Here is a 26,794-nt window from a genome sequence, read left to right as displayed (position 1 = left end):
CATAAAATTATATTACACATGATTTAGTAATTATAGAAGTTTCTGAAAAAATTATACCTGGTAGTAAGAAAATATGCTTCTAAATCTCAGATAAAAATCTAAATCTCTGATAAAAATCTAAATCTCAGATAACAACAACGTACAAAGTGCACAGTAATGTATTTGTATAAGCGACACCAAAAAAACTCATGGGTGCAATGAAAAGGACAAAAATAACTTTCACTATTAGTGATAGTGCCACCAAAACACACACACACACACACACACACACACACACACACACACACACACACATTAAAAGATAAATGTGAAACTAGAGTTGTAAATTTTCAGATTCACATACCCCAGATATTTCAAGACATGGAAGTTTCCCCACTTGGGCCCCGGTGAATCCATACACAGAATTTGCACTTATCTTAAGTGCCAGCTGTCTGCCATCCAGCACCTTCTTTTTAAAAGAGTCAGTTTCACGTTTTAACTCCTCCTTTGCTCGTTTGCGGGCACTTAGTAAGTTTTCCAAAATTTCAGGTAGGAGGCCCTTGCATACTGATTGTCTCACAAAATAATTTCCTGCTGGAGTCTTGGTGTATTGATCTGGTGACAATCTGTTACAAGATATATAATAAATGTAAACTTCTTATAAGTATTACAGTGCAAGCATAAACACTATTACTTCAGCAAAGAACAACATGTAACCATTTCATTTCACTTTAAGAAACTCGCTGGAAAATTTTGTACTTGTGCTTTGGTTTCTTTAATAACGTTATCTAACTATTTTGTTATATAAATTGATATCTTATGGAATATGTTATGTGTAGATTGAATGATTCATCTCAGGAATGGTGATACTGAACAAAGACATAAATCTCTCTAAAACTGACTGAAATGCTATTTCCCATTTTGCATGGGACATCTGCATGTGCCAAAATTTGACAATTCACAATTTACTTTTGCGGGACTGTCTGTTTAAATACAGTCAGTTAATGACTATTTTTCCACTATAATGAAGTATTGATGAGTTGGTGGCACAGTCTCTCAGAAGAGACTTTGGTGATTGCATTTTTCTTCAATAATTTAGAACTGACCCTTTAAATGTTTGATAAGTATAAAGTAAACTACAGATACATTTTCATAAAAAGATACCGCCACCTGTAAGAAAGCAGTTGGATTCTTTTTCCAGTTGTTTCTATTGTTTTGCAGAGATCTTCGATAGTGTTATTTTTACGACATGTGCACAGCACATAAAAATCTCAAACACTGACAGGGTTTCTTCTGACTTAACATTAGTATTTATTATGTTCCTTTGGTTATCAGGTGTTAAAGAGCTACTTAGTTTACCTAAAAATTGTGCTAATTCCAAATACCCAATAGTAACTTCCTGATAAAGTGAGTCAAAAGTATATATAAATAAGTGAAATATCCATATAGCTAATGTTGGAATATGTTAGCAACTTTTGCACTCTTTTAGTTTCAGAGTAATTGCGTTTCACAGTTAAAACAGTGTTACTGAAATACATATTATGTTTTGCAAGCTAGACAGCATAATTCAATAGCAATTATTGTTGTTTCTAAAAGTTCGCATTTAGACGAATCTTCCTTTACTATTAATTTGCTCAAAAACATGAATTTTCAATTGCAATACATCAAAATACAGCAATATTAGGAAAATTCAGTTTTAATTATTGTAATCTTACAATAGTACTGGACAGTGAATACAGGACATCCACAGAGTCTAGTATGTGGCTAAACATTTATCCATGCACAAATTATAATAAATGAGATTCGATCTGACCATAAACAGTAGGTTATTCAATATCAAAGTGCTATTCGAAGTGTTTGGACAGCGAACCTGGTTGGTGTGTGTGTGTGTGTGTGTGTGTGTGTGTGTGTGTGTGTGTGTGTGTGTGTGTGTGTGTGTGTGTATTTTCAAACATCATTCTGCTCTCTCGTTCCTGCTTTAAAACTATAGCTGGTCAAATAAAGCAGTCCACAAAGGAAGAGTATAAATGAAATGTAAGCACAAGAGAAGTGAAAATAGCAATGCTGAATGGAGGGAGAATACTACAAGAAATACAATGGCAAATGAATATAACCACAAGACAATGGTTATTGGAAAATAAGTACAGACAGATAAAATTAATTATATTGATTTATTTACATTGTCAAGAAATGGGCAATAAGGCCCTCTCTCAGGTCTAATCAATCAAAACAAAAGGAACCTAACAACTTTCACAGTATTTGAACAATTGGGCTGTAATGAATGTCTCGAGACATCATGCATGATTTAAAGGAGAGTTGTTGAAAGATGAATTACAATCGTACAAATTTTGGACTTGAGTAACAGTTAGGGCAATAATGTATGGACACTTTAAGGTGGCAGTTTTAGGTGCGGGTACTTTGAATACGGGTTGTATAAGATACCAGTAGAAGTTGTGGCAGTTCAACCTGCTTCGCTTATGTTCGTTTGTTGATTGTTGTCCTCGGTGTCGACATACTGCATTGCTACACTGGCTGAAAAATGGGTTGTTGATTCCAACACCTACACTACTGTAAATTACGTAACCAACAGGTGCTAAGTTGCGTTTCACAGTACTTCAGTTTTCACTTTACACAATCCCCAATACTATACAGTTATATGGCCAGTGCACTATTATTTAACCTTCGATAAGCCTCATTAATAGTTAGCAGGCAAAACTCCACATACTGCTACAATAGTTTCTTGTTGAATACCTACGAGCAGTCAAACCTAACCACGAAGTTCACAGTTCTTGAAGAATAATTGGGTACGTAAGGAGCAGACACTGTCACTGTTTTTCACAGGGCTTAATTGTTTAACACTTATTCCACAGTTAATTTGAAGCATTGTTGTTGTTCTAACTAGCACGTTACTCGTCACAGACTCAGCCGTGGGCTGACTGTCTCGTGACCAAAAATCGGGCCCTTATATATCATCGCAATAATCGGTACTGAAACTACATATTGTTCGAAGTTAAATTTACAGAAATTACAATTAAAACTTAACTCACTAAATTAACTGAATACATCTATAAATTGGTTGTTTTTAGCAGTTTCTACTACAAGGGTTATGCCAAATTATTTGTTTAAAACATGAAATTAATAAATATAGTTACTTAAACAATACTTTTGACAAAACAGAGCTACCTCATGGTTGATTACTCATAAAATCTAAGATGAATGTAAGGGAAATAATTTAATTCACAAATTTTGAACTGACCACAACTGTCTTATGAAATTACCTGAAAATGTCTTGAAGGAAGCCCATAGGCTGTCTAGTAATACTAAGATCCAAGCACTTCGTGGTTCTGTTTGACTCCATTTCAACTGTGATTCGGATCTTGTGGTGTAACTGACTTAAGGATGTGGCTAGACCTGAAATGTATGCCTGTGTACCATTATCTATAAGGAGAATATCAGCAACATATCTTTGGTGCACAATTATCTTATCTGTCAAAGTTATTGTGCCACCTTTGCACCTGGGTAGGAATGGACTGTTAGCACTTTTATTTAATGTTTGTTAATTATTATTGCATAAAAAGTTAAGTATTTTGTATACAAATTTGTTTGTTATATTTCTATTTTATGTCAAGAAATTCATTCTTCTCCTGCTGTATGACTTAATGAGACATAGCCAGCTTAATGACAGCATTATATCTACAGGCTGATTTCACTTCAACAGACAGACTGAATAATCCAGTCAATATATACAAAACTACTATGTAATCGGTTGACTTTTTTCATTCAGTTGCACCCAGAGATTTGTTTCATTCAAAAGAACGAATGAATGATTTAAGCAATACATGACTCTAGCACTGAATGAGACAGTTGTTTTCCAACAACCGATTGATTCAATTATTGTCATTCGGTGATGGAGGTGGTGGTGGTGGTGATGACGACGATGATTGGTTTGTGGGGCGCTCAACTGTGTGGTTATCAGCGCCTGTATAAATTCCCAACCTTTGCTTAGTCCAAATTTGCCACTTTCACGAATGATGATGATATGATGAGGACATCACAAATACCCAGTCATCTTGAGGCAGATGAAAATCCCTGACCCCACTGGGAATTGAACCTGGGACCCCATGCTCAGGAAGCGAGAACGCGACTGTGAGACCACAAGCTGCGAACTATTGTCATTCGGTTGCTGTCATCACTACTGTTATGGTGCCATCTTTCAACAGGACAATGCTAATCCACCCAGTTGTGACCCAGCTTGCCTCACAAGAGGTCAAAACAGCTTTATGACACAGTTCCCAACTGAATCAATACACAGGCCATAGTGGGTGCAATGTCATAGTGAGAAGTGAGCTGTTATTGCCAAGCTTTTTATAAATTTAGCTCGATTTTGTGCTCACTGACATAACATCACATACCTTTCCTTTTAATTTGTGAAATTTCATTTTGTGTCCTACTCCCCATCTGGGTACTTCACTTTTTTTGTCAGGTACTGTAGAGAGACTGGACATACTATGATGACTGATAGGGTATGGATAAAACAAATCATATGTAGAATGTGTTCAGTACACATGAATTGGTAATAACATCAATGTATAAATGGTTAAAAGGACTGCAGAGATAAGCAGAAGGTTGGAAGAAAGCAAATACAGGTAAGTCACTGGGAAAAAATTTCAACGGATTTTGCCAAACAAAGGTGGAGAGAAAACAGACATTGAATTGTAATTACTTCTACATAAATGGCAGTTATCTCAAAACAATGACGATTTTCTTGTAATTACATACCCTAGCCTATCTTTGGCTACACCTTGCAGCAAAGTTGTGTAACACAGATTGTGAGCCATCATTATACTAGGATATAGTGAACTGAAATCAAGAGTTGCTATAGGATCACTGTAGTAACCCTTTTTTGGTTCGATGACAGTGGCACCCTCAAACTGTTCTTCTTGTGCTCCTCCACCATATGCTGGCATTAAGTAATTCCTTTCTCGAGCCTGCAAGGAATGAAAACAAAAATTATTTACCATGAAATGAGGAAATGAATAAAGTTATTAGAAAGAAATGGCTTTTATTTTTTCACAATATTTTTCAGTGGACATGAAGTGTTTAATTGTGGGATGGGGCAGAGGGGAGGGAGTAAGAGCTGTGATTATATGGTCTCCTCTAGAGTGTCTTCTAGTTGTTCCATAAAGAAAGGACATTACTAAAGGCGATCAAATAGATTGACAACTGCACATTACATTGCCTGGGACAGTCCTACAACTTCAGAAACCAATTATCTTCATGGCTTGCTGAAGAAGAAACTAAAAATGGAAGGAGTTACGGTAACAATTAACTATATAGTTAAAGCCCGCTACATAGTATCAACAACGCTGCTTTATTAGAGGGGGGAGTGGTTTCAGGTGGAATCAGCAGGGGGGAAAAGGGGATAGGAGGAGGGAGGCTAATGGTTGGGAGGGACGGTTGGAAGGCAAGGGAAGCTGATGGCTGGGATGGAGAGTTGGAAGGGGAGGGTGATTGATAGTTGGGACGAAGAAGCAGAAAGCACACAGGATACGAAAGGGGCACTGGCAAGCCTGCCCTGGTGTAGGTGAGTTGCATGCAAGACATAAAATGATGTGGAGGATTGCACCAGGAGGGGGAGATATAACAGCAGAAAATGGAAGTGCAAGTGTAAACTGGGTGAAGTGGGGCATATGGGGTGGGGGGATGACATGGAGACAGCAATGGAGGTGGGTGTAGCACATGAGCTAGTGGAGATTGACACCACAAGGACTGTGGGATTGGAGGATGTGTTGTAAGGACAATACCCATCTACTTAACCCAAATAACGTTTACATCCTTCTGCAAGTACATCAGCCAGTGTTCAAATTATTTATTTCTATGAGTAATGCATTGCTGTGCTGGACTGTAACATATATAGTCATTGAGAAATTGTGTCTTGAAGGTAAGTCCAGTTTTACCATGAACAAATTGACTGATCTTGTTATCGATAGGTACGTATATTTTCTTCCATGTTGTGTCAATAATTCTGATACTATTAATATAACACCTTAGAGGAAAAACTATATTATTTATATGGTTACAATACAATTGGAGGTTTCCATCAATTGTAATTCAATGATGTTTCCAGAAGGATGTCATGGTAATGTGTTGTCATTTTATATTCACAGAAAACAGTGTACACTGCTGGAACTTTTGGACATTTTAGAAACCAACAATGATGAAATACCAAACAGTGATGTGGATGTAACATCTCATCCACCTCTAAATTAAGTTGATGAAGTAACAGATGGAGATTCTGGTGCAAAGGAAAATCCAAGTGTAGATACATTACCAGTAAGTCAATGCTACTGCACTTTGTGATTTGGACATTTCAGCCTATCGTAACGTGAATACAATACAAAAACAATCCTTAACCTGTGATTTGGTTCCAGGACCCTCCAGCAGTACAACAACAACAACAACAACAAAATGACTATCAAGGCAAAAAGTTTAAAAACACAAGAAAAAATATAACTGGAATAGTGGAGAAATAGGTAATACAACACCTGAATGACCTCAGTCCATTTTGGGAACATCTGTCAATTACTATGTATGTTGAATGATAGATTCACATAATTTGTACCTCATGTGTGGTGCCAATCTGTCAATGAATCGATGGTTTCTTATTTTGGAAGTAAATAATTCATAAAAGGGAAACCAAACCGATGTGGATTCAAATTCTGTTGTGGAGGCATCGGTGGTGGATATATTATTTGGATTAAACCTTACCAAGGAGCTGGCATGTGTGTTAAGGATTATGAAACCAAAAGTATGGGCTACCCAGTGGTAATGACGTATGTGTACCAGTTACTTCCTGCATGTTCCACATCGAATTTTCTTTGATAACCTATTTACCAGTGTTGAACTACTACATGTCCTAAATTAGAGGAGTGTGGAAACAACTGGAACAATAAGAGGAAACAGAGATAAGAATTATACTCTATCATCTGTACATGAAATGAAGAAAACAGTGGATCAGATAAAGATTGTTCCGACTTAGCATTAGGGATTTCCACTGTCCACTGTAATGGCAATAATGTTGTTACTGTAGCAAACAATTTTGACAAAGTTCAACCATTGCATACTGTAACAAGATTTCCCAAGAAACAAAAGAAAAGTATTAGTGTGCCTCGGCCTAACCTATTACATTCCTACAATCCTCATATGGCACACACAGATCACACTGATAAAAATGTACCACTGTACAGATGCTCTATAATAGGAAAACAGTGGTATTTCCCCATCATTGCATATTTGATAGACACTGCAGAGCCAAATGCCTGGGATCTTTACAAGAACAATGAAGAAGCCATAGATCATTTAACACATTTTGCTGTCAAATTGTCACTGAAATACTTGAAAGCAACAAAAGAATGACTAGCAACGGAGGGCATCCTAATAATAGTAATAATAATAATAATAATAATAATAATAATAGTAATAATAAGAAGAAGAAGAAGAAGAAGAAGAAGAAAAAGAGTCTCAATTTGATGGAAGGGAACACTACATTGATGAATTGCCAAAGTACCAAAGGACGAGAAAACGAAAAACAAGTTGAAATTGTTACAAAAAGACTACTACAATGTGCTTAAAATGTGATGAGCCTATTCATGTTTGTTGCTTTTTATCTTATCATAAAGTTGCATAAAACAGGTTTTTAAGGTTATTTTATTTACCATATTTATTCCACCCCATGAAAAATGGACCTTGCCGTCGGTGGGGAGGTTTGCCTGCTTCAGCGATACAGACGGCCGTACTGTAGGTGCAACCACAACGGAGGGGCATCTGTTAAGAGGTCAAACAAACGTGTGGTTCCTGAAGAGGGGCAGCAGACTTTTCAATAGCTGCAGGGGGCAACAGTTTGGATGACTGACCGATCTGGCCTTGTAACATTAACCAAAACGGCCTTGCTGTGCTGGTGCTGCAAATGGCTGAAAGCAAGGGGAATCTATGCCCGTAATTTTTCCCAAGGACATGCAGCTTTACTGTATGGTTAAATGGAGTCCTCTTGGGTAGAATATTCTGGATGTAAAATAGTCCCCCCATTTGGATCTCCGGGTGGGGACTACTCAGGAGGACGTCGCTATCAGGAGAAGCAAAACTGGCATTCTACGGATCGGAGTGTGGAATGTCAGATCCCTTAATTGGCTAGGTAGGTTAGAAAATTAAAAAAGGGAAATAGGTAGGTTAAAGTTAGATATAGTGACAATTAGTGAAGTTTGGTGTCAGGAGGAACAAAACTTCCAGTCAGATGAATACAGAGTTATAAATACCAAGTCAAATAACGGCAATGCAGGAGTACGTTTAATAATGAATAAAAAAATAGGAATGCGGATAAGCCATCATGTACAGCATAGTGAACGCATTATTGTAGCCAAGATAGACATGAAGGCCACATGCACCACAGTAGTACGAGTTTATATGCCAACTAGCTTCGCAAATGATGAAGAGATTGAAGAAATGTATGGTGTGATAAAAGAAATTATTCAGATAGTTAATGGAGACAACAATTTAATAGTCATGGGGGACTGGAATTCGAGAGTAGGAAAAGAAGAAAAAGTAGTAGGTGATTATGGACTGGGGGGTAAGGCATGAAAGAGGAAGCCACCTTGTAGAATTTTACATAGAGCATAACTTAATCATAGCTAACACTTGGTTTAAGAATCATGAAAGAAGGCTGTATATGAGAAGAGGCCTGGAGACACTGGTGTGTTTCAGATATATTATGCGAGGGTGAGTCAAATGAGAACCTTAAATATTTTTTCAAATATTATTTACTGTGAAGAAGTGGTACAAAGCTGTACCACTTTTCAACATTATCACCCCTATGCTCAATGCAAGTCCTCCAGCACTTACAAAGGGCATACATTCCTTTAGAAAAAAATTCTTTTGGTAGTCCGCGCAACCAATCATGCACCACGTGGTGTACCTCTTCATCAGAATGGAACTTCTTTCCTCCCATTGTGTCTCTGAGTAGTCCAAACATATGGAAATCACTTGGGGTAAGGTCTGGTGAGTATGGTGGATGAGGAAGACACTCAAAATGCAGGTCTGTGATTGTTGCAACTGTTGTACAGGCAGTGTGGGGCCTTGCATTGTCATGTTGCAAAAGGACATCTGCTGACAGCAATCCATGTCGCTTTGATTTGACTGCAGGCCGCAGATGATTTTTTTAAGAGATCTGTGTATGATGCAATGGTGACTGGTCCCTCTAGGCATGTAACGCTCCAAAATGATGCCTTTTCCATTCCAGAAGAGAGTCAGCTTAACCTTACCTGCTGATGGTTCTGTTCGAAACTTCTTTGGTTTTGGTGATGAGGAATGGCGCCATTCCTTGCTCACTCTCTTCGTTTCCGGTTGGTGGAAGTGAACCCAGATTTCGTCCCCAGTAACGATTCTTGCTAGGAAGCCCACCTTCTGATTCAAAGCACCGAAGAAGTTCGTCACAAGCATCAACACATCGTTCTCTCATTTCAGGAATCAGCTGCCGTGGCACCCATCTTGCAGACACTTTGTGAAACTGGAGCACATCATGTACAATGTGGTGTGCTGACCCATGACTAATCTGTAAACACGCTGCAATGTCATTCAGTGTCACTTGGCAATTCTCCTTCACTATGGCTTCAACTGCTCCAAATGTTCTGTGGGGTCATAACTCGTTGTGCCTGACCTGGACAAGGAGGATCTTCCACTGAAGTCACACCATTTGTGAATGTCCGACTCTATTCGTAGACTTGCTGCTGTGACAAACATGCATCACCATACTGAACCTTCATTCGTCGATGAATTTGAATAGGTTTCACACCTTCACTACGCAAAAACCGAATAACTAAATGCTGTTCTTCCCTGGTGCAAGTCGCAAGTGAGGCGGCCATATTCATACTGATACTGCGATGGTATATGTGCATCTGCAATATGCTACCACCTACAGGCCATTCTACATGCTGTTTGTACCACACTTACCAACTTACAGGATAACGGCATGAAATTTCGATTTGTTATTACAAATTTAAGCTTTTCATTTGACTCACCCTCGTATAATGGTACGATAGAGGTTTAGGAAATAGGTTTTAAACTATAAGATACTTCCAGGGGCAGATGATAGACTCTGACAACAATTTATTGGTTATGAGCTGTAGATTAAAACTGAAGAAACTGCAAAAAGGAAGGAATTCAAGGAAATGGGACCTGGATAAAATGAAAGAACCAGAGGTTGTGGAGGGTTTGAGAGAGAGAGCATTAGGGAACGATTGACAGGAACGGGGGAAAGAAATACAGTAGAAGAAGAATGGGTAGCTTTGAGAGATGAAACAGTGAAGGCAGCAGAGGATCAAGTAGGTAAAAAGATGAGAGTTAGTAGAAATCCTTGGGTAACAGAAGAGATACCGAATTTAACTGACAAGAGGAGAAAATAGAAAAATGCAGTTAATGAAGCAGGCAAAAAGGAATACAAACGTCTCAAAAATGAGAGTGATAGGAACTGTAAAATGACTAAGCGGGGATGGCTAGAGGGCGAATCTAAGGATGCAGAAGCATATATAACTGGAGGTAAGAAAGATACTGCCTACAGGAAAATTAAAGAGACCTTTGAAGAACAGACAACCACTTGTATGAATATCAAGAACTCAGATGGAAAACCAGTCCTACGCAAAGAAGGGAAAGCAGAAATATGGAAGGAGTATATAGAGGGACTATACAAGGGATATGTACTTGAGGGCAATATTATGGAAATGGAAGAGGACGTAGATAAAGATGAGATGGGAGATATGGTACTGCATGAAGAATTTGACAGAGCATTGAAAGACCTAAGTCAATACAAGGCCTCGGGAGTAGCCAGCATTCCGTTAGATCTACTGACGACCTTGGGAGAGCCAGCCATGACAGAATTCTTCCATATGGTGAACTAGATGTATGAGATAGGCAGAATACCTTCAGACTTCAAGATGAATATAATAATTCCAATTCCAAAGTAAGCAGGTGCCAACCTACCAGTTTAATAAATCACAGCTACAAAATCCCAACATGGATTGTTTACAGAAGAATGGAAAAACTAGTAGAAGCCAACCTCATGGAAAATCAGGTTGGATTCCAAAGAAATGTGGGAACATGCAAAGCAATACTGACCCTACGACTTATCTTAGAAGATAGGTTAAGGAAACGCAAACCTACGTTTCTAGCATTTGTAGACTTAGAGAAAGCTTTTGACAATGCACAGTGGAATACTCTCTTTCAAATTCTGAAGGTGGCAGGAGTCAAATACAGGGAGTGAAATGCTATTTACAATTTGTACAGAAACCAGATGGCAGTTATAAGAGTCGAGGAATATGAAAGGGAAGCAGTAGTTGGGAAGGGAGTGAGACAGGGTTGTAGCCTCTCCCCGATGCTATTCAATCTGTATATTGAGCAAGCAGTAAAGAAAACAAAAGAAAAATTCGAAGTAGGAATTAAAATCCATGGAGAAGAAAAAAACCTTTGAGGTTCGCCGATGACATTGTAATTCTGTCAAAGACGGCAAAGGACCTGGAAGAGCTGTTGTTCAGAATGGACAGTGTCTTGAAAGGAGGATATAAAATGAACATCAACAAAAGCAAAACGAGGATAATGGAATGTAGTATAATTAAATCAGGTGATGCTGAGGGAATTATATTAGGAAATGAGTTTTGCTATTTGGAGAGCAAAATAACCGATAATGGTCGAAGTAGAGAGGATATAAAATGTAGGCTGGCAATGGCAAGAAAAGTGTTTCTGAAGAAGAGAAATTTGTTAACATCGAGTATTAATTTAAGTGTCAGGAAGCCTTTTCTGAAAGTATTTGTATGGAGTGTAGCCACGTACGGAAGTGAAACACAGACGATAAGTAGTTTACACAAGAAGAGATTAGAAGCTTTTGGAATGGGGTCACTGCTATCTCCTGGGACACAATGTCACCTTTCTGATATACTTTTGACAATCATCAATACTTTAGGGTTGAAGGAGACCACTCAACGAAAAGCAGAAACATTGAGTTGTTGATAAGCACACACAAAAGAAGGAAAACGTGCTACTTGTCCCAAAGCTAGCAAAGTTTCCTTCTTCTGTGTGCACCAATCGATGACTAACTGCTTTTGCTCTTTGGTGTGTGGTCGTGTTTATGCCTAAAGTAATTTATATTCCGATACGAATTAATAGAGGGAAACATTCCACATGGGAAAAATATATCTAAAAACAAAGATGATGTGACTGACCAAACGAAAGCGCTGGCACGTCGATAGACACACAAACAAACACAAACATACACACAAAATTCAAGCTTTCACAACAAACTGTTGCCTCATCAGGAAAGAGGGAAGGAGAGGGAAAGACGAAAGGATATGCGTTTTAAGGGAGAGGGTAAGGAGTCATTCCAATCCCGGGAGCGGAAAGACTTACCTTAGGGGGAAAAATGTCTGCTTGTGTCTGTATATGTGTGGATGGATATGTGTGTGTGTGCGAGTGTATACCCGTCCTTTTTTCCCCCTAAGGTAAGTCTTTCCGCTCCCGGGATTGGAATGACTCCTTACCCTCTCCCTTAAAACCCATATTCTTTCGTCTTTCCCTCTCCTTCCCTCTTTCCTGATGAGGCAACAGTTTGTTGCGAAAGCTTGAATTTTGTGTGTATGTTTGTGTTTGTTTGTGTGTCTATCGACGTGCCAGCGCTTTCGTTTGGTAAGTCACATCATCTTTGTTTTTATATTCCAATACTTTGCTTTTGTCATTAACTGTAATTTAAATTTTGATTCTACAGATTGAATGAGAAACATAGATACTACAGCGACATACAAGTCTGCACCAGTTGTAAAGTAGTAATTTGAAAACAGATCAATTTTTAACACGCCAATAACTGAGCTACTGAGCTTACGACAGTGTGAACATCACAGTATTAGAAAAAATGCTTGTTTCAACTGGATTACCTCCCTACAGAGCACCTGTGAGCTAGAGACTGTTTCTTTGATTAGTAATCAAAACGTCCTCTGTCCCGGGTTCGAACTCCGCCACTGGTTAAATTCTCAATAAAAATCATCAGCATTGGTGGCTGAAGACTTTGGCATAAGAAGTCATCCTCATTCAGTGAATGGGCCTTGTCAAAGATGGAGGAGGAGTGGACAGATGTTCAGAGTACTCTCTTGCCCTAAGGTGGGAAACTGCCCCTAAAGGCAGAAGAATCAGCAATGATCAACAGCATGAGGATACAGAAGGCAATGGGAACCACTGCATTAAAGACACACAATGTGTATCCACAGGACATGCGGTCTGTAACTGAAGAAGTGTCATGATCATCTCTCCATTGGCAAAAGATTCTGGAATCGCCTCCATTAAGATCTCTGGGAGGGGACTGTCAAGGGGAAGGTAGCCATGAGAAAAAGATTGAATAACCAATGAAAGGATAATGTTCTTTGAGGTAGGGTATGGAATATTTGAAGTCTGAATGTGGAAGGGAAGCTAGAAAATCTGAAAATGGACACACAGAGGCTCAATCTAGATACAGTTGGGCTCAGTGAAACGAAATGGAAAGAAGACAAATACTTCTGGTCAGGTGAGTACAGTGTAATACCAGCAGCAGCAGAAGATGGTACAACAGGAGTAGGATTTGTTATGAATAGGAAGGTAGGGCAGAGAGCGTGTTACTGTTAACAGCTGAGTGATCTGGTCATTCTCACCCGGGTCAACAGTGAACTAACACTGAGAACTGACCTTGCAAGCTCAAAACCAAGACACAGAGACAGTATATGAAGATACTGAATGGATAATTCAGTACATGAAGAGAGAGTCATGAGGGACTGGAATGCAGCTATTTGGGGGGGGGGGGGGGGGGGGAGGGGGGGGGAGGGGGGGGGAGGAGGGCGTAGAAAAAAGGTTAGGGGAGAAGATGGGCTTGGTAATAGAAATGAGAGAGGAGAAAGACTAATTGAGTTCTGCAACAAATTTCAGCAAGAAATGCCAAACACTCTGTTCAAGAATCGCAAGAAAAGGAGGTATACTATATTGAACGGGAGATACGAGAAGATTTAAGTTAGATTTCATCATTGTCAGGCAGAGATTGCAAAATCGGATACTGGATTGTAAGGCGTACCCAGGAGCAGATATAGACTCAGATCACATTTTAGTAATGATGAAAAGTAGGCTCTAGTTTAACAGGCTAGTCAGGAAGAATCATCAATACAAAAAGAAGTGGGATACACAAGCACTAAGGAATGAAGAGATATGCTTCATGTTCTCTGAGTCAACAGATACTGTGATAAGTAATAGCTCAGTAGGCAGTTTAATTGAAGAGGAATGGAAATCTCTTAAAAGGGCAGTCATACAAGTTGGAAATAAAAACCCATAGATACAAGGAAGGTAACTGTGAAAAAACCATGCGTAACAGAAGATATACTTCAGTTGATCGATGAAAGAAGGTAGTACAAAAAAATGTTCACGGAAATTCAGGAGCATAAGTTGCTTAGGAATGAAATAAACAGGAAGCGTATGGAAGCTAAAGAGAAATGGCTGCATCAAAAACATGAAGAAATCAAAAAAGAAATGATTGTTGGAACGACTTACTCAGCATGCAGAAAAATCAAAACAACCTTTGGTGAAATTAAAAGCAAGATTGGTAACATGCAATGGGAATTCTTCCACTGTTAAATGCACAGGAGAAAGAGTAGACAGATGGAAAGAGTGCATTGAAGGCCTCTATGAGGGGAAAGACTTGTCCAATGACATGAGAGAAGAAGAAACAGGAGTCGATATTGAAGAGATAAGGGATCCAGTTAAGAATCAGAATTTAAAAGAGTTCTGGAAGACTTAGGATCAAGTAAGTCAGAAGGCATAGATAACATTCCATCAGAAATTCTAAAATCGTTGGGGGAAGCGGGAACAAAACGACTACTGATGTTGATGTGTAGAATGTGGGGAAGCGGGAACAAAACGACTACTGATGTTCATGAGTAGAATGTATAAGCCTGGCGATATACCACTCGACTTTTGATAACAGCTCATGCATCCAACTTGCTGACAAGAAAAATATACAGAAGAATGGAAAAAAAATTGAAGATGTGTTAGGTGACGATCAGTTTGGCTTTAGGAAAGGTAAACGCACCAAAGAGGCAGTTCTGACATTGCGGTTAACAATGGAAGCAAGATTAAAGAAAAATAAAGATACGTTCATAGGATTTGTTGACCTGGAAAAAGCATTCGATAATGTCAAATTGTGCAAGATGTTCAAAATTCTAAAAAAATAGGCATAAGCTATATGACAAGACAGGTAACACACAATATATACCATAGCCAAGAGGGAACAATAAAAGTGGAAGACAAGAACAAAGCACTCAGATTAAAAAGGTTGTAAGACAGGGATATACTCTTTTGTCCCTACTGTTCAATCTATACACTGAAGAAACAATGATGGAAATAGAAGTACGGTTCAAAAGTGGAATTAAACTTCAATGTGAAAGGATATCAATGATTCGATTTCCTGGTGACATTGCTATCGTCAGTCAATGCGAAGAAGAATTAGCGGATCTGCTGAATGGAATTAACAGTCTAATGCATACAGAACATGAATTCTGACTGAACTGAAGAAAGAGAAAGTAATGAGATGTAGCAGAAATGAGAACAGCGAGAAAATTAACGTCAGGATTGATAATCATGGAGTAGATGAAGTTGAGGAGTTCTGTTACCTACACAGAAAAATAACCCACAATGGGAAAGCAAGGAAGACATCAAAACCAGACTAGAACTGGCAAAAAAAGGGCATTTCTGGTCAAGAGAAGTCTACTAGCATCAAACAAAGGCTGTAATTTGAGGAAGAAATTTCTGAGAATGTACCTTTGGAGCACAGCATTGTATGGCAGTGAAACATGGACTGTGGGAAAACTGAAAAGAAGAGAAACAAAGCATTTGAGATGTGTTACAGAAGAATGTTGGAAAATAAGTGGACTGATAAAGTAAGCAATGAGGAGGTTCTCCACACAATTGGCAAGGGAAGGAATATATGGAAAACACTGACAAGAACAAGGGACAGGTTGGTAGGACATCTGCTAAGACATCAGGTAATAATTTCATGGTACTAGAGGCACCTACAGAGGTAAAAACTGTAGCAGAAAAGACAGATTGGAAAACATCCAGCAAACAATTGAGGACGTAGCTTGCAAGTGCTACTCTGAGATGAAGAGGTTGACACAGGAGAGAAATTTGTGGTGGGGCGCATCAGCAAACCAATCAGAAGACTGATGAGCCCCCCCCCCCCCCCCACTAAATAAAAAAAAATAATAAAAAAACAAACAGCGCACACACACACACACACACGCGCACACACACACACTATCTGTGGTATCAAATCTTTGTTGTCAGAAAGAAGAATCTATGGTAAGTATAATGAAAGCACCATTGGGCCTCAGAGATGGTTGACAATGGTCTCTCCCAAGCAGCCATACTGAGCACCCTCCTACACATAGTCTGTTACTCCATAAAGTGTAGACTGGATTTACAAAAAAATTGAGAAACATTAGGGTGGTTTTAGTGATTCAGCTGTTCTCCATGTTCTCCTGCCACTAGAAGACAATGCACAGAACATTCACACCAACCAAGCGAAACAGCCAGAAAGTCCCCCCTTGGGAAGCTGTTCAACTTGTGTATAGTGTTGGCTTGAATACTGGTTATGTCATCAAAGCATTGATCCTTCATGTGAATTTCTGCTCTCTGCCATTTTGTGGTAGGTTCGTATTGACAGCAAGAAGTCTTGTCACCTCTGGCGATTTTTTCCTGAAATAGATATGTCTGCATTTTTCATTTCAATCAAGTTGCAGCAGGCAATCACACGTCATAGTTTTTGCCTGGGAGTCAAGATGTGGAGGCCAAATTTTGCACGCATTATTATCTTTTTAAAATCAGTCAGGATAATGTCCTCGACACCTGATTTAGAAATATTCAGTTCATTGTTCCACTGCAATTTGTGACAATATTGTTGACACATTTTGGCTGCTTGTCTATTACTTAGCACTGCCTGCGCATAACTGACTGAGCAAACGTACATCGTTCTTTACAGTTATTGGTTCAAACTGCCACTGCAGTTATTGTGCTGACATTACTTATACGCCAGGAATAAAATCTTAAGTCTCACAGAAATTTTTGGATGAGGTAGTGTAGTATATATGCAAGATCTTGAGGAAAGTTTCTCGTGAAGGGTATCTAACTAATGGTGTGCTAATGTTCTCTGTCTGTATTCAACAGCTTTTCCCTTGAAACAGCAAGATAAATTATGGAACATACTGTAGCAAACCTTAGAATTTGATTGAAAGAGACTACACTGCAGATATTATTGGTAGCTATTTTTACATTAAGAACAGTTCTGCATCGCCCGGATAGTATGAACCTTGTAGAATAATTACCCCATTCGTGAATCAAGCTGTTTCTAGGTATGAGAACTGACTGAAGGTCAATATGGAGAACTCACAAAAATGATACTTCTAAGATAGAAAGAAAGATGAAGGCACTGAGATTTGAGTCTGGAAAATGGTGGAGAGCTCACATGAAAACTGTTTGCCTCATAAACAGAAGAAAGCCATTTATTACGAAGTCCCTTGATTGGAAGACCTCAAATGTACATAAAATACCTAACAGAAATCTTAACTCCATTCAGCTACTAAGATGAAAATGCACTAATCTTCACTAATATCATTCTAACCTTCAGTAATATATTATATACGATTCTCCAGATTTAAAGACTGAAATCAACATTTTGCTCAATACTATCATCCTGTTTTTGATGAATATTTATATGGGAGGATCAAAGACATTAACAGCAACTAAGTACAATGCACAATATACAACCATACAGAAAATTATCAAACCCTATATTCCCTACCTACAGAGGCACCCATCTACTACGCAGAAGACACTGAAATTACAGAAGCAGTACAATATGGCATATCTTGCACACAAAGCAATGTGGTGATACTGACCAATTCCCTAAATGTGCTAAAGAGCCTCAAAAATCCAAAATAGAACAGAAATGTATTGCCTATAATCATAGACATTATTAAAGTCGTTTCTACACATAAGCAAGCAACAATAGTAACAAATTTCTTTTTGATTCCAGGGCACAGTGGACTCTTTCATAAAGAAATAGCAGACAGTTCAGCAGAGCGAGCAATTAACTTAGGGAATGAAAAAGTGAGAAACTACTGGGAGACACAATGACAACAATTTCAAAAGGAGTGCATTATCACCCAGTGAAACCTAAAATAGCATTATCTCCTTAGTTTACAAATTGGAACAGAAGCAATCTATTCATAACAATGATACACAGATGCACTTACATTACGGCAAATTTCCAACCTGTCTGTTCCAAGAAGGATTGAAGGAGTATCCTTTACCTAATTTATGCAACGAAGAAGAGGACACAAACCAACTATTATTCTCGTGTACAAGAACCAACACATTACAAAAGTCTTATCTGAGTATTGGTTAATGCAATGGTTCCCCCCCTTCCAGCATCAGCTGCAGTATTGTTGTCTACCCCAAAAAAGTGAAATAGTATTAAATGAGATGTTCAAGCACTTAAAATATGTGTTATCCAACTATCTAAGATATACTGTGAACAAAATGTGTGGATATTTTAGAAAAGCTTTTATTATTATTATTATTCTGGTACAATTACTTTATGAGTAGTTTCGAGTTGTGTCATAAATCAACACCCTACTTTTTTTTGTAAATATTAACTAACAAAGTGCATAGCAGAATAACCATTAAGAATGATACTACGTAAATATGATCGATGTCTGTATGATGATAGCCAAATACCAATAAAGAATAAAAAATAATACATATGAGGGTGGTTTGAAAAGTTCTTGGAATCACCATGAGAGGTCAGCGCCAGCGCAACGAGTTGTTCACGCGATATTCATTGGGCTGTTGCCTGTAAACATGTGCCATGTCAGTGCTCTTGGAAAAGAGCTGTGGCAGTGACGTGGCTCTGTGATTTGCGAAGATGGAAAAACATTGAGATTCAAGCAGTGATTAAGTACTTTGTAAAGAAAAATATGAAACCAAAGGACATTCATGCCAATTTCCAGAATACACTGGGGGACTCTGCTCCTTCATATTCAACTGCTGCCAAGTGGACAAATGAATTTAAATTTGGTCGGAAGAGCTTAAATGACGATCCGCGCAGTGGTTGGACAAGATGTGTCACTCACTACTCCAGAAATCATTGCAAAAGTGCACAAAATGGTCTTGGGGGATCGCCGATTGAAAGTGCGTAAAATTGCTCACGCTTGCCAGATGTCATCTGAAAGGGTATATATTTTAACAGAAGAATTAGAAATGAAAAAATTATCTGTAAGATTGCTGCCGCGACTCTTGACACTGGATCAAAAATGCATGAGAATGGATATATCTGAACAATGTTTGGTCCATTATAGGAGTAACGAACACTATTTTTTGCACTGGTTTGTGACTGCAGATGAAACTTGGGTGCACTACTATACCCCACAGACAAAACAACAATTAAGGCAGTGGAAACATGCTGATTCTCTGCCACCAAAGAAAGCAAAGACAATTCCTTTGGCAGGAAAGGTCATGGAATCAGTGTTCTGGGATGAGAAGCAGATCATGTTTGTAGATTATCTCCCCACTGCGCAAACAATCACTGGAGAATACTATCCTAACCTCCTGGACATATTGCAACAAAAGATACATGAAAAAGGCTGGGTTTAGCAAGGAAGAAAGTCATCTTCCATCAAGACAATGCACGCCCGCACCCATGTGTCGTTGCCATGGCAAAATTACACGAACTAAGGTATGAATTGTTGCCACACCCGCCTTATTCACCTGATACGGCTCCATCAGACTTCCACCTCTTCCCAAAACTGAAATTTTTTTTTGGTGGGCGAAGATTCACTTCAAACGAAGAATTGATAGCCGGAGATGACAATTATTTTGCAGGCCTGGAGGAAACTCATTTTTGAGATGGGATCAAGGCACTGGAACATCAGTGGACCGAGTGTATTGATCTACAAGGAGACAATATTGAAAAATAAAAATACGTTTCCATGATGTACGTACTTTTTTTCTATTCCGTTCCAAGAAGTTTTCAAACCATCCTTGTATTATACAACTTACATAGCAGACCAATTTAATTCTTGTTAATGAATTGTCCTCACCTTGCGCAGCAACTGGGATACAACTTTGATCTGCTGCCCTCTAGTTAACAGGCTTGCAAGAGAAACTCCAGTTACCCTTGCCATTTCCATGTAGTTGATTATACACATAAGTTTGTCTAAAAGTCTTATTGGCAAATAGGCATCCTTCAAACAGTAAACAGCTAACCTAAACAGAAAAGAAACTTAGACAGACTTCTGCAGTTACTGGGAAGAACACAAAATATGCTTCAAGGCAACCCACTTGGCAAAACTCAATTAGATACCGTGACTACCATACATGCAGTAGAACTAACGAAAGCATTTGCTTTTTTACTAGTGTTCTACAACAATACATTAGCAAGATATAAGGTCTATCTGTATACCAGTTTGTTGTTATTTATCTTGGCTAAAATAGTGCAAAAGTTTTATACTGGGGACCAAGCATCAGTTACTTACATAAATCACTTAAAAATGAAGGTAAAAGCAATTATCAACAATTTTTTAATCTTCAATATTTATAAACACGCACTGTTTGCAGTGCTTAGATGCACGGGATCCACGATGAAAGAGGAACCACCTGGTCTTTCCAGTCCAGTTCGAACTCCAGAAAATGTAATGAGAGCTCACACTTACCTTCGCCTGGTCTGAGGATTCCCATTCTGAAGGTCTGTAATGATATTGTGATGCACATCTTCTTTCTGCTCTTGCAGAAAGTGGTAACTCACAGCATTTAGTGTATATGACCGCAGTTTGTACTCTCTCAGAAGAACCTGGAATTACATGAAGAAAGGACAATATTAACAGAATTGTTGGGACTCCCACAAATATATTTTGGAAGTGATCCCCATAATTTCTTATGAAAATTTAGGAGGGAACATCAATGACAGCAACATACACATAACAAAAATCACATGGAAAATGATTTACTAAATAAATTTAAATTCCAGGCTAAAATCAATGGAATCTCCAGGTAGGAATATCAGCAATGTAGCAAAGACAGACTGCGACTTACTGTAAAGAAGACATGTCAAGTTGTGGACAGGCACAATTAAAAGGAATACACACAAAGCTTTTGGCCAGCCTTCATCAGTAAGATGACACACATCATTCACACACACAAGCAAGCACACTTCACATACACACAACCGCCAACTCCAGCATCTCAGACCAGATGCAACTATCGTGGGATGCAAGCAGTACTCTGGAGGGGGCAGGGAAGAGGAAGGGATAGTAGTGTATGGGTAGGGAGAGAGAAGAACGCTGTCTGGTAGGGTGTGCAGGGGCTAGACTGCCAATAGGCGCAGCGTCATGAGGTTGTGGGGCAGGGAGGTGGGGAAAAAAGGAGAGGAGTGGGGAAAGATGGGCGGATGCTTTGGTACAGGGCTGCAAATAAACAGAGTGAGAGATGAGAATGGGGAGGAGATGATAGGACAGAGGGGATGGAAACTGTTGGGTTGAGGATGGAGGTACAGTATGTTATCACACACACACACACACACACACACACACAAAGAGAGAGAGAGAGAGAGAGAGAGAGAGAGAGAATATTAACAAAGCTCATATACTCTTATGGAAAAATGGAATGGAAGTAGGGGTAAAGGAATGGAACATATGCAAGAAGCAATGCTAAATCCAGGATGGAGCAGAGGAAACATGTTTTTTAAACCGATAGTACTACGTGCCAAGTAGGGTACTAATCTTGAGTGACCATTTGCAGACAGCTCAGACAATGCTGTTTCAGTCGCTATGGGGCATTGGAGCATACAGCAATATGTGTTCATGGCTGAGCAGACCTTGCGGTCATGGTTCCACATATTTTCCATCGAAAGTTTAATGTCGGAGGTCGAAATACAGTCCCAGATTGAAACCCTATACTCTGATGGGTTGCAGTGTTTAGAAGCACGGGATCCATGATGAAAGAGAAACCACCTGGTCTTTCCAGTCCAGTTCGAACTCCAGAAAATGTAGACAGGATGAGAATGGCAGTTCCTGCTAGTCTGAAATGATCTGCTAGGTGGCAAGCTGTACCACTGGGTATGTCACTTCATTACACTGTGCTAATTTCTTCGAAATCCTGTCATTTGTTGTTACAAGAGGATGTATAATGTAACTGATACTCTTCTTAATTTGTTGAAAGTTGTAAATCCCATGCTTGCATGGGATTTAATGTCATGATTTCTTTGTGATGCTTGTAATGAAAACCACATTGTATTCTAATTATAATAATTTTCAAATAATAACTAACTGCACTTCAAAATTTAATCTTTTTCCTTGAACATTTATTCTCTTTGTTGTGAAAATACCCAAACTTTTGCAGTTGCTTTTAGGAATCTGGGTCACTCGTTAGTTGTTTTTGACATTACCTTTGAAGTAAATTGACAGAGGGGGGCAGGGGGAGCGGGGCGGGGGGGGGGGGGGGGGGGTTGGAGGTGCAGCTGACACCAGGATGGAGTTATGCAATGCAACACAGGACGTGTATCTACATCTGAAAGAAGACGACCAGATGTAGTGAGGTGATGGTAGCAAGAACGTCTTTAAGACGACGAAGGCATGATTATCAACAGCTCATCGAGTTCGAATAAGGTTCTGTAATGGGGCTATGAGAAGCTGGATGTTCCTTCTGAGATACTGCAGAAGAACTAATCAGAAATGTGGCCATTGTACATGACTGCTGGCAGCATTAGTCACAAGAATGTACGGTCATTAGAAAAATGGGCTCTGGACGGCCAAGTGGCACTAACAAAGACCATTGAGTTCTGTGTGGCTCTGGCACTTTGTATGACATCTGCAGTAGCGATCTGAGCAGCAGTCAGCACCACAGACACCCAATGAACTGTTACAAATCAGTTATTTCAAAGACAGCCCCGAGCCAGATCCTTACAGCATGCATTCCACTGACCTCAAAACGACTGCCATATGAGACTTCAGTGCTGCTCGTTCAAGGGCAGAGATGAGATCTTTCATGTTTTCTGACGAAAGCTGCCTGAATTGGTGTCAGTAACGGCCATGTGTTGATTAGGAGGCCAGGTGAGCACCTGCAATCAACCAATCTGTGGCCTTGACAAACACCTAGAGCCAATATTTGGGGTGCAATTTCATATGACAGCAGGAGCACTCTCATGGTTATCCCATACAACCTGACTTCAAATTTGATGTCAGTCTGGTGAGTCGACATATTGTGCTGCCATTCATGAACAGCATTATTTACCAACAGGATAACGCTCTTCCATGTAAACCACTGTAACCCAATATGCTCTTCAGAGTGTCACCTTGTTGCCTTGGCCTGCAGATCTGTCTCCAATCAAGCACATATGGAACATCATCGGGTGACAACTCGTGTCAACAACCAGCATTAATCATCCCTGCTCAAGATGATGAGCACGAAGATGTAGTTCATCGTCAACTGGATGTCTTCCTCAATGCTGAGGAAGACCCAGAAGACGAACTCCCACTTTCCACCCCTGAAGCAGTGGCGAAAGTAATTAGCTTCCATACCAACAAAAAAAGTGCCAGGATTTGACAGCATCACCAATCAGTTAGTTAAAAACGTCCCACCTTTGGAGATCACACACCTCGTGAATATCTTCAACGAGTTTACTTGCTCTCAGATTGCTGGAAACACCCGGAAGTGGTCGCAATACACAAATCGGGGAAAGACCTTCTATTCCTGCAACATACAGGTCGATTAGCCTCTTGCCAACCCTCAGCAACATCTATGAGTTCCTCCAACTAATATCCGTTGTTGTTGTTGTTGTTGTTGTGGTCTTCAGTCCTGAGACTGGTTTGATGCAGCTCTCCATGCTACTCTATCCTGTGCAAGCTTCTTCATCTCCCAGTACCTACTGCAACCTACATCCTTCTGAATCTGCTTAGTGTAATCATCTCTTGGTCTCCTTCTACGATTTTTACCCTCCACGCTGCCCTCCAATGCTAAATTTGTGATCCCTTGATGTCTCAAAACATGTCCTACCAACCGATCCCTTCTTCTGGTCAAGTTGTGCCACAAACGTCTCTTCTCCCCAATCCTATTCAATACCTCTTCATTAGTTACGTGATCTACCCACCTTATCTTCAGCATTCTTCTGTAACACCACATTTTGAAAGCTTCTATTCTTTTCTTGTCCAAACTAGTTATCGTCCATGTTTCACTTCCATACATGGCTACACTCCATACAAATACTTTCAGAAACGACTTCCTGACACTTAAATCTATACTCGATGTTAACAAATTTCTCTTCTTCAGAAACGCTTTCCTTGCCATTGCCAGTCTACATTTTATATCCTCTCTACTTCGACCATCATCAGTTATTTTACTCCCTAAATAGCAAAACTCCTTTACTACTTTAAGTGTCTCATTTCCTAATCTAATTCCCTCAGCATCACCCGATTTAATTTGACTACATTCCATTATCCTCGTTTTGCTTTTGTTGATGTTCATCTTATATCCTCCTTTCAAGACACTGTCCATTCCGTTCAACTGCTCTTCGAAGTCCTTTGCTGTCTCTGACAGAATTACAACGTCATCGGCAAACCTCAAAGTTTTTACTTCTTCTCCATGAATTTTAATACCTACTCCGAATTTTTCTTATGTTTCCTTTACTGCTTGCTCAATATACAGATTGAATGACATCGGGGAGAGGCTACAACCCTGTCTCACTCCTTTCCCAACCACTGCTTCCCTTTCATGCCCCTCGACTCTTATAACTGCCATCTGGTTTCTGTACAAATTGTAAATAGCCTTTCGCTCTCTGTATTTTATCCCTGCCACCTACAGAATTTGAAAGAGAGTATTCCAATCAACATTGTCAAAAGCTTTCTCTAAGTCTACAAATGCTAGAAACATAGGTTTGCCTTTCCTTAATCTTTCTTCTAAGATAAGTCGTAGGGTCAGTATTGCCTCACGTGTTCCAACATTTCTACGGAATCCAAATTGATCTTCCCCGAGGTCCGCTTCTACCAGTTTTTCCATTCGTCTGTAAAGAATTCGCGTTAGTATTTTGCAGCTGTGACTTATTAAACTGATAGTTCGGTAATTTTCACATCTGTCAACACCTGCTTTCTTTGGGATTGGAATTATTATATTCTTCTTGAAGTCTGAGGGTATTTCGCCTGTCTCATACATATTGCTCACCAGATGGTAGAGTTTTGTCAGGACTGGCTCTCCCAAGGCCATCAGTAGTTCTAATGGAATGTTGTCTACTCCCGGGGCCTTGTTTCGACTCAGGTTTTTCAGTCCTCTGTCAAACTCTTCACGCAGTATCTTATCTCCCATTTCGTCTTCGTCTACATCCTCTTCCATTTCCATAATATTGTCCACAAGTACATCGCCCTTGTATAAACCCTCTATATACTCCTTCCACCCTTCTTCCTTCCCTTCTTTGCTTAGAACTGGGTTGCCATCTGAGCTCTTGATATTCATACAAGTGGTTCTCTTCTCTCCAAAGGTCTCTTTAATTTTCCTGTAGGCAGTATCTATCTTACCACTAGTGAGACAAGCTTCTACATCCTTACATTTGTTCTCTAGCCATCCCTGCTTAGCCATTTTGCACTTCCTGTCGATCTCATTTTTGAGACGTTTGTATTCCTTTTTGCCTGCTTCATTCACTGCATTTTTATATTTTCTCCTTTCATCAATTAAATTCAATATTTCTTCTGTTACCCAAGGATTTCTATTAGCCCTCGTCTTTTTACCTACTTGATCGTCTGCTGCCTTCACTACTTCATCCCTCAGAGCTACCCATTCTTCTTCTACTGTATTTCTTTCCCCCATTCCTGTCAACTGTTCCCTTATGCTCTCCCTGAAACTCTGTACAACCTCTGGTTTAGTCAGTTTATCCAGGTCCCATCTCCTTAAATTCCCACCTTTTTGCAGTTTCTTCAGTTTCAATCTGCAGTTCATAACCAATAGATTGTGGTCAGAATCCACATCTGCCCCTGGAAATGTCTTACAATTTAAAACCTGGTTCCTAAATCTCTGTCTTACCATTATATAATGTATCTGATACCTTTTAGTATCTCCAGGATTCTTCCAGGTATACAACCTTCTTTTATGATTCTTGAACCAAGTGTTAGCTATGATTAAGTCATGCTCTGTGCAAAATTCTACAAGGCGGCTTCCTCTTTCATTTCTTCCCCCCAATCCATATTCACCTACTATGTTTCCTTCTCTCCCTTTTCCTACTGACGAATTCCAGTCACCCATGACTACTAAATTTTCGTCTCCCGTAAACCTGAATAATTTCTTTTATCTCGTCATACATTTCATCAATTTCTTCATCATCTGCAGAGCTAGTTGGCATATAAACTTGTACTACTGTAGTAGGCATGGGCTTTGTGTCTATCTTGGCCACAATAATGCGTTCACTATGCTGTTTGTAGTAGCTAACCCACACTCCTATTCTTTTATTCATTATTAAACCTACTCCTGCATTACCCCTATTTGATTTTGTATTTATAACCCTGTAATCACCTGACCAAAAGTCTTGTTCCTCCTGCCACCGAATTTTACTAATTCCCACTATATCTAACTTTAACCTATCCATTTCCCTTTTTAAATTTTCTAACCTACCTGCCCGATTAAGGGATCTGACATTCCACGCTCCGATCTGTAGAACACCAGTTTTCTTTCTCCTGAT

At 39.4% G+C, this 26,794-nt stretch overlaps 1 protein-coding gene across 2 annotated transcripts in view; it reads right to left on the bottom strand.

Moving 5' to 3' along the window:
- Nucleotides 1-26,794, bottom strand: part of LOC126457996 (DNA polymerase delta catalytic subunit) — a 167,785-nt gene that overhangs the window by 37,655 nt on the left and 103,336 nt on the right. For both annotated transcript variants that reach the window (XM_050094764.1, XM_050094765.1), the window contains exons 10-13: nucleotides 20,793-20,929; nucleotides 20,181-20,346; nucleotides 4,759-4,967; nucleotides 344-605 (exon numbers count right to left, since the gene is read on the bottom strand). In XM_050094764.1, coding sequence (XP_049950721.1) covers nucleotides 344-605; nucleotides 4,759-4,967; nucleotides 20,181-20,346; nucleotides 20,793-20,929 — 774 coding nt within the window. The remainder of the gene's footprint in view (nucleotides 1-343; nucleotides 606-4,758; nucleotides 4,968-20,180; nucleotides 20,347-20,792; nucleotides 20,930-26,794) is intronic.

The sequence above is a fragment of the Schistocerca serialis genome, chromosome 2 (assembly GCF_023864345.2).
Source record: "Schistocerca serialis cubense isolate TAMUIC-IGC-003099 chromosome 2, iqSchSeri2.2, whole genome shotgun sequence".
NCBI classification, from domain to species: domain Eukaryota; kingdom Metazoa; phylum Arthropoda; class Insecta; order Orthoptera; family Acrididae; genus Schistocerca; species Schistocerca serialis.
The sequence above is the reverse complement of the archived record's forward strand: the minus strand, read 5'-3'. Positions and strand labels throughout refer to the sequence as shown.